Source organism: Cebus imitator, unplaced genomic scaffold (genome assembly GCF_001604975.1).
Source record: "Cebus imitator isolate Cc_AM_T3 unplaced genomic scaffold, Cebus_imitator-1.0 Scaffold110, whole genome shotgun sequence".
Lineage (NCBI taxonomy): Eukaryota > Metazoa > Chordata > Mammalia > Primates > Cebidae > Cebus > Cebus imitator.
Window position 1 is genome coordinate 6,028,445 of NW_016107425.1, and position 7,773 is coordinate 6,036,217.

General features: G+C 52.2%; 1 protein-coding gene across 1 annotated transcript; it reads left to right on the plus strand.

Moving 5' to 3' along the window:
• Positions 1 to 3,833: 3,833 nt before the first annotated feature.
• HOXD12 (homeobox D12) lies at positions 3,834 to 6,499 on the plus strand. The gene is made up of 2 exons (XM_017538286.2): positions 3,834 to 4,408; positions 4,555 to 6,499. The coding sequence occupies exons 1-2, from the start codon at positions 3,835 to 3,837 to the stop codon at positions 4,791 to 4,793; spliced, it is 813 nt and encodes a 270-aa protein (XP_017393775.1). The 5' UTR covers position 3,834; the 3' UTR covers positions 4,794 to 6,499.
• The last annotated feature ends 1,274 nt before the right edge of the window (positions 6,500 to 7,773 follow it).

The following is a 7,773-nucleotide window of genomic DNA, read 5'->3' on the forward strand; positions in this document are numbered from 1 at the left end:
ATCTTGAACACAGTTATGCTCTCTATAGATGAGGGCAACTCAACACTAAGTCTGGTTTCTGGAACCTTCATGCTCTCCAGTTTTCCCCCCCTCCCTCCTGTTTGCCGGTTACTTTAACATAAGCAATGATGTTTTTAAATGCGGATATAATTTGCAGTGTTTAAAATATTTTCTACTAGGCCAGCTCAAAAAACTTCTCCAATAAAATTTTACTTTTCTTTTACTATTAGCAGTTTATTTATATAGTCCTACTTATTTTTTTAATCGATCTATATTTGTGTGCCTTTGCTTAGGAAAACTCACTTACTTGAAAATTTTCAACCTAGAAAGACCATTATAAATACCTGGACTAGGAAGATTTTGAAATTAGAAAGACATATCCATATTTGGCAATCAAAAAAGAAACATTTCAGGCTTATCCCATATCGCCTTCTCCAGGCAGTCTGCACAGAGCAATTGACAACTGAAAACATAATTATAAAACCCAAACTTCCAGACGCAATTTTTAGACGCTAGAACTTTCTGTTTGAGGCCTTTTTGCCACTCAGGGAAATGGCCGCTGAGGAACTGGATTACTCGTCAAGGTTAGCTCCCCACACAATCATCTCAGTGGTTGCTAACGTTTTCGTGTGTAAGTTAGTTACATACTGATATTTAAAACTTCACTTAGCATGTGAACTCTCCTGGTGGGAGGGTTCCCTCACGATTTCGTGAGAGAAAACGCAGAGACCTAGGCTGGGACCTACTTTCGTTTTCTCTGTCCCAGTTCGATTTCTTTCACATCTTACTGGCGAAAGTGGACTGCTAACTTTGTTTTTGAGGGGGAGGGACAGAGAGAGAGAGAGAGAGAGAGAGAGAGAGAGAGAGAGAGAGATTTTGTCGTGATTCAATCTCTGCAGAAGAAATAACCCATGTACATGGGGCCAAGCCGTCTCCAACCTTACACTTCGGGAAGTGTCGTTAGCATTTTTGTGGTTTTTCTCAAAAGATGTGTTTTCAGCAGAAACGGGCTTTTTTTTTTTTTTTTTTTTTTTTTTTTTTTTTTTTTTTTTCTTTTTTTTTTTTTTTTTTTTTTTTTTTTTTTTTTGAGTCCCACACTCCAGAGCTTCTCTCCATTTCCCAAGTCTATTTGTCGGGTTTCCCATCTTGGATAGAGGAGATTGCCTCGAGGTTTTCCTTCCAACTCTAGTTTTCACGTCAGTCCTCCCGCTCCTCCTCCCAAGAGAAATGGGAGATTTGCTGAAGATTAAAATTGTGCTCCAATGCTCTCCGGCGGAATCTGGATTGAGGGCTAAATCAATAACAGAAGAAGGCTTTGTTATTTATATGAATTTCCTTTGCATTTCAAATTGCGGAGAAAGGAGAGAAATTGATGAGTGGCGGAGGCACCGGGAGTGAGGCCGCTGGGGAGCCCGGGAAGCTAAGGGGGCTTGGTGAGAGGCCTTTACTTCTGCTGGAGACAGGCCGCAGGGAAAGCGCTTTAGAAACTCGGCAGGTTTTTAGCGCCGCGGGTGGGGGACCGAGGCCCCCGTGTCTATGCGTGATTCTAGCGGCGAAGGAAGCATTGGAGCAGGGACCCACGGCCAGACAAAGGGGAGACTGCAATGCTTCCTCGCCTCTGGCAACCTCCTGGTCCCTTCGGCTTGGCTGTGAGGGGCGGCCTTGCCGCCAAGATCTCCGGCTTTCGGAGGCGCTCGGCTGCGTCTGAAAGCGGGCGGTGACGGCGCGGGCTGGCGATCCCAGGGCGGCCGCACCGCCCTTCACTGTTGATCTTGACCGTGCGGCTGCGCCTCGATAGGCATGGAGCGCGCTCGCCATCTCCTGGGCGTTGGGCGGCATTGGCAGAGCTCGCTGTTGGCTCCTCAGCCAAATCCTTTTCCATTTTCTCAAGCACCAGGCAAGCCACCTACTGCCGCTACTTTTCACCCCTACCCTCCCTTGCTCCGAGTCCCCAGCTCGCATAAGACTTTGTCTGCCAGACCTCTAAAGTCATAAACCCGGAGGATGAAGTGGAATGGCTGGGCAGGAAGCAATGGAGGGAAAGTAGTTGTTCTTGTCTTTCCTGTTTCTCACTTAGTTCTATTATGCCTTTAGTCCTGGGTGCAAACAGCTGCTGTAGGACTGCCTAAAGCTCCGAAGGAGACAACCCTCAGCTTGGAAATAACGAGGAATCGTCCTGCACTGAAACGTGAGGAGCAGAGCCTGCAGGAATCCCTGAAGCTGGAGCTTTCGGGAGTAACGAAGCTGCAGCTCCTCGAAAATAGAATGGGTTCCCCAAAATAAGAGCTCTTAGGGATCTGAGGCTTGTGTTCCCTTTAGTATCTAGGAACTGGGGTTGCAGCTTTTGCTTGCCCCCACCTCCCAAGAGAGGAGGAGAGCAAGTGCCTGAGCTCCTAAGGAAACGCTGGCAGAGCCAGAGGAGCCACAGACGTCCCCACCCCCACGTCCTCACCCCCAGCCCCCCTCCCCCCCGCAGCAGGAGGAAGAGGCCGATTGCGTTCCCCAGAGCCACCCAATTGGTCGCCGTAACTCACACAATAAAGTCGCAGCGCGGTGGTCAGCCTTGCCCTCCGGCGGCGCCTGTGTGGTCTCAGTGCGGGAGTCGGAGGTCTAACCAATTCCAGCTTGGCTTGGGGACCGAGGGGACTGCTTCAGGCTGAGACTGGCGCCGGTCACCGGGTCTCCAAGGGTCTTGGGATCGGAGGCAGGAGGGGAGAATCCCTAGTCCGCTGGCCGGACTAGGCAAGAGGGCCTGCGGCGGGGTCTGAGCACAGCGCTCCCCGCTAGGAACTGCTGCCCTTCCCACTTCCCGGTTTGTCAGGACCTTGAGCTCCCTAGTCCCGACACCTCTGGGGGCGCTGAGGTGAGGAACTCTGCTAGCCAGCTGCCTCAGAACGCCGCTGTTCCCAGGCCAGGTGGCTCTGGCTCTTACTCCTTTCCACACCCAGGTCACGAGAGTTCACCCTGCTCTGCCCTCCACTGGGTGGATGGGGACACCTCGGAGTTCTGGTTTGCAGTGTGTAGTACCGGAGAGGACTCCAGACGATAAAAGGAATGCAGCCTTTGGCTACGATTGATGAATTGAGCTGCTGGGTTCCCTGGCGGACATTCTCCATGGACCTGGATGGCAACTTCCCCTAGGATCAGAGTTCTAAGCCATGGGAACAAACCAGGAGTAGTGTGGCCTCCTTCCTAGATGCCAAACTTGGGCAGAGTTTGTGATGCCCTTTTCGTGTCTGCGGCCTGGGACAGAGAGCTCAAGCAGCAAATGGGTCTGTGCTGCCAGATTCCCCAGGCAGAGGTCTCTGGAGAAAGCCTTTCTATGGGAGTGATTGGGGCAGGAGTGACATTGTCAATCCCAGGGACAGAGCTCATGGTGCCGCCGGACCGCGCCCTCTCCCGACAAGTGGAGAGGCGCTGGTTAATGGAAAATGCCTCCGCTGCAACAAGCAAGTTGGGCCCAGAAAGCCTGCAGAAAAGGGATTGCAAAGCCAATCACCACCAAGAAGAGTCCCAAGGGACACTTGGGCAAAGGCACCCTCTTGTCCGATGCCCCCAGCTCCTGAAGCCGGGCCTGGAAACTCTCAGAGGCTTAGTCTTCGCTCAACATAACTTGGCTCTGCTGGCAGCCTCGTCCTTCGCCATAGAACATTGCGGGTGTTATCATAATACTCTGAAGGGGGGGAAAACGGGTCGGGGGGATGTAGGCGGTGCTGAAATGACCGGCTTTGAAGAACCTGCAGGCAAAGTTTCGTCCAATCGTCTGAGCCTGTCCTCTTATTCCCGGTTGTAACTAAATACTGTTGCGAACGCAGCCGAAGCCCTTTGTTGGAGATGTGTGAGCGCAGTCTCTACAGAGCGGGCTACGTGGGCTCGTTTCTCAATCTGCAGTCGCCAGACTCTTTCTACTTCTCCAACCTACGGCCGAATGGTGGCCAGTTGGCCGCACTTCCCCCTATCTCCTACCCACGCGGGGCGCTGCCCTGGGCCGCCACGCCCGCCTCCTGTGCCCCCGCGCAGCCTGCGGGCTCCACCGCCTTCGGCGGCTTTTCGCAACCCTACTTGGCGGGCTCCGGGCCTCTCGGCCTGCAGCCCCCAACAGCCAAGGACGGACCCGAAGAGCAGGCCAAATTCTATGCACCCGAAGAGGCCGCTGGGCCAGAGGAGCGCGGCCGTACCCGGCCGTCCTTCGCCCCCGATTCTAGCCTGGCCCCTGCAGTGGCTGCTCTCAAAGCGGCCAAGTATGACTACCCAGGTGTGGGTCGTGCCGCGCCGGGCTCCGCGACCCTGCTCCACGGGGCTCCCTGCGCTCCCGGCTTCAAGGACGACACCAAGGGCCCGCTCAACTTGAACGTGACAGTGCAGGCGGCGGGCGTTGCCTCTTGCCTGCGACCTTCACTGCCCGACGGTAAACGGTGCCCAAACTCCCCGGGCAGGTTTGGGCCGGGATGGGAGGTGGGGTTCAAGGGAGAGTGTAAGGGGAGGTGAACCGCCTGGGGGCGGGCAGTCTACAGAGAACGGGCTGGGCTGACGCGGGTCGGGGCTGTGTTGCAGGCCTGGCGTGGGGGGCGGCCCCGGGGAGGGCCCGCAAGAAGCGGAAACCCTACACGAAGCAGCAGATTGCGGAGTTGGAGAACGAATTCCTCGTCAACGAATTCATCAACCGTCAGAAGCGCAAGGAATTGTCCAACAGGCTGAACCTCAGCGACCAGCAGGTCAAAATCTGGTTTCAGAACCGGCGTATGAAGAAGAAGCGCGTGGTGCTCCGGGAGCAGGCGCTGGCGCTCTACTAGCGCGCGCGTGGCCAGGGCTGGGCCTGCCCTTTTGGACAGAGGCCTGGTGTGGGGAGGAGGAACTGGGGCTAAGGCTTTTCCTTCGGTTCCTTCTCCGCCGGTCCCGAAGCCACGAAGAGATTTAGAGACCAGGCCAGCTGGTCCTCCTTGCTTTCCTCCGTCCCTGAGAAGCCTGGGAGAAAGTGAGGAAGTTCCAATGCAACCCTGGCCTGAAGGGGGAGGTGGGGTCTGAGGCCACCTCCCCCTGCTCCAGGCTGGGGCATTTGCACCCACGGCTCATCCTTGCTCCCTGGTACCTGGATTTTTCTGTTTCCATCCAATTCGTTCTCTTTCCCCCTCTCTCCAGCCCCTTCAGCATTTAGCAGTCGCCTAGTTAGGGCTCAGAGGGAAGGCCTCCTGAGGGAATGGAAAGGACTGTGGGTACAATTAGGTCTCTGCAGCAGAAGCCCTTTGTGGCAAGGCCAAGATCTTCACTCTGGAAAAAGGAAAAGACACCACACAGCCAATACCCTCCTGTCTGCCCTGGCTGATTTGAAAGGACAAAAGCCACACTCACTAGACCTTCAGACTTCGGGAGGAAACAAGAGAGAAGGGGAGGGGCTGGGTAGTGGGGCAAGCTTGGAGATATCTCAAAATGCGAAATGCGAGCTAGGCTGGCCCCTCCAGCTGGGTGGAATAGGGTGGAGCCTTCCTTCCCTGAGATGGGATGAAAGAGACTGGGGATCCAGACAAAGTGCAATCTCCAGACAAGACTGGCAAACATTGCCCTACTCCCACCTCCTCATACAAGCCTAGGCCAGGCTCATGAACCCTGTAACTGGATCCCAGAGCCTAGCTCTGGTGAAAGGAGCTGTTGGTCTGCTTTGAAGCTGTGGCACAGGGAGGAGGGAAAGATATCCAGGGGAGGAGAAGGGAGTGAGCAAGAGAAGGAGGGTGCTACACTCCAGCTGTAAATATGGCTTTCCAGGCGAGGTGAGTAAAGGTGTTGACACATCTGTCTTTCTTGAATAACCTTAATGGACCCCCACAAGGACAGGCAAAAGATCCTTCTCAAGGGTAATGGGGTGGGGAAGGAGATCTCTTAGATTCTCAGCTCCTGCTAGCTGCTCTTGACAGAGCAAAGAGGACCAGAAGTTCCTCTCACCGTCTCCACCATCCGCCAAATCTACCAGTGGCCCAGCTACTGTGCCCTTTCTGAGGCATGTCTGGCTTGTCCCAGTGGAGACTTTGAGGCCCTGGGCCCTGCCAGGCTTGCCTCATAGAGACAGGAGTTCCCAAATGCCAGGTGGAGTTGGTCTGGGTGTGCTGGAGTGTCCAGCCTTAATTTCAGTGAACACAAGCCTCCCTCTGCTAGCTTATTCTACTATCTCTGCCTCTTATCCCTCTCCTTCAGACATGCAGCACCCTCCTCCACAACTCCTGGCATGATGTACGACAGCCCAAGGATTCAGGATTCCTTCCCAAAATCCAATGATTTCTTTTCAGTGGAGGACCTGGCCCTAAACCTGGCGTGGGCACCTCACAGAGAGCCCAGAGCCTTAGCTCAGCTGACTTCAGTTGATGTTTAGACTAATTTCATTTTCTAGGCTATCTAATAGTTAACATGTATGTTTTGCTTTGATTTTGTTGCAAACAATACCTTGTATATATCAGACACAACATATACAAATGTTTTGAGTGAAAATAAATATTGAGGTCCGAGCCAAGCTGTCAAGGGGCTGATGTCAATTTTTCAAAATGTTTTGGGTTCCCCTCTAATGTTTTTCAGGCCACCAAATTCGTTTTTCTTTTCTGGCTGTTGTTTCATCGCGGGTGTTGACTGTTCATTAAATGAGAAAATGGCTTCCAAGGCGGTCAGGAAATGGTGTGTAAAAGCCTACCAACCAAATATGTTTAGAATATCCAAAAGGGAAGAACCATGGCAGATCTGAGTGTGCCTCACACATTAGGGGGACTCTCAGCTTGTTGCAGGCTGGGACTTCTGCACTTAGCCTAAATTCTCAAACTTTAAAGCTTACTGTTATCGGTGGACTGTAAAGATTTGAGGTTCCTCGGATTGAAAAAGAAAAAAAAAAGGTCTGTTTCCACCAAGTTTGGCTCTGGCTCCTCTGGAACCAGCTATGTCCTGCTATATCCTTGATGCCAGCAAGTTTACCAGAAGCCCAGCAGACTCCCTTGGGAAATGGGGCCTCAAGACCCCCTAGTCCATACGAACCTCTAGCTCAGTCGGGGAAAGCCAGGGCCTGCTTGCTACTCATCTTCTTGCAAACCGCAACTCCTAGCTGGTGGAGGTGGAAACTAGCTTTTAGCTAGAGGGAGAATTAACGAAATCACTAAATCACTAACACTGAATATTCAACATTCCAACTCCCCTTCCCAGAAGCGAATTTGGTGTATAATTAAATTTTTAATTGTTCTTTGTTTACACATCCATCAATATGTACAATATATGTATATATATATATTCAATGGGAGAGAAAGAAGCAAGAGCTGCCAAGGCCCTATGGCTCAAAAGATTTCCCCACCTGGCTGGGCACATAGAGGCAGTGATACCCAGAGCAGGATCTCCAAGTCTGAGTCTGCACACAGAGGTTTGCCTCCTCGAAAACAACTGAACAAAGGAGGAAGCCTCCCTGAGCCCTCGGAAGGCTGGAGAAAGGAGGAGGAAAGCATGCGAACTCAGACTCAGGCCTTAAGACAGAAAACACAGAGGCTGTTTCTTTCCATTTAGCCTGGGATGAGTGGGGGGAGTAGATATTCATGGAGATCACTCCTCAAAGAAAATTAAATTATTCTAAGTATAAAAGCCTATCTCTTGGTTCAGCAGTTTTTTCCAAATCTATCCCTTTTGCTAGTTCACACAAATACAAAGACTCTGGTGTCTCCTTCCACAGCACTGGTTCCGGCAGAGATCTGGAACCACTAGGAAATTCGTAAGAAACAAATGCTGAAGAGAAAGGACGCTAAAATCTGAGTGCTC

What these genes read in the sequence shown, in the direction of transcription:
- HOXD12 (XM_017538286.2), top strand. Translation starts at nt 3,835, where the DNA reads ATGTGTGAGCGCAGTCTCTACAGAGCGGGCTACGTGGGCTCGTTTCTC. An exon ending in GCGACCTTCACTGCCCGACG is followed by an intron (nt 4,409 to 4,554) that starts GTAAACGGTGCC and finishes GCTGTGTTGCAG; the next exon opens with GCCTGGCGTGGGGGGCGGCC.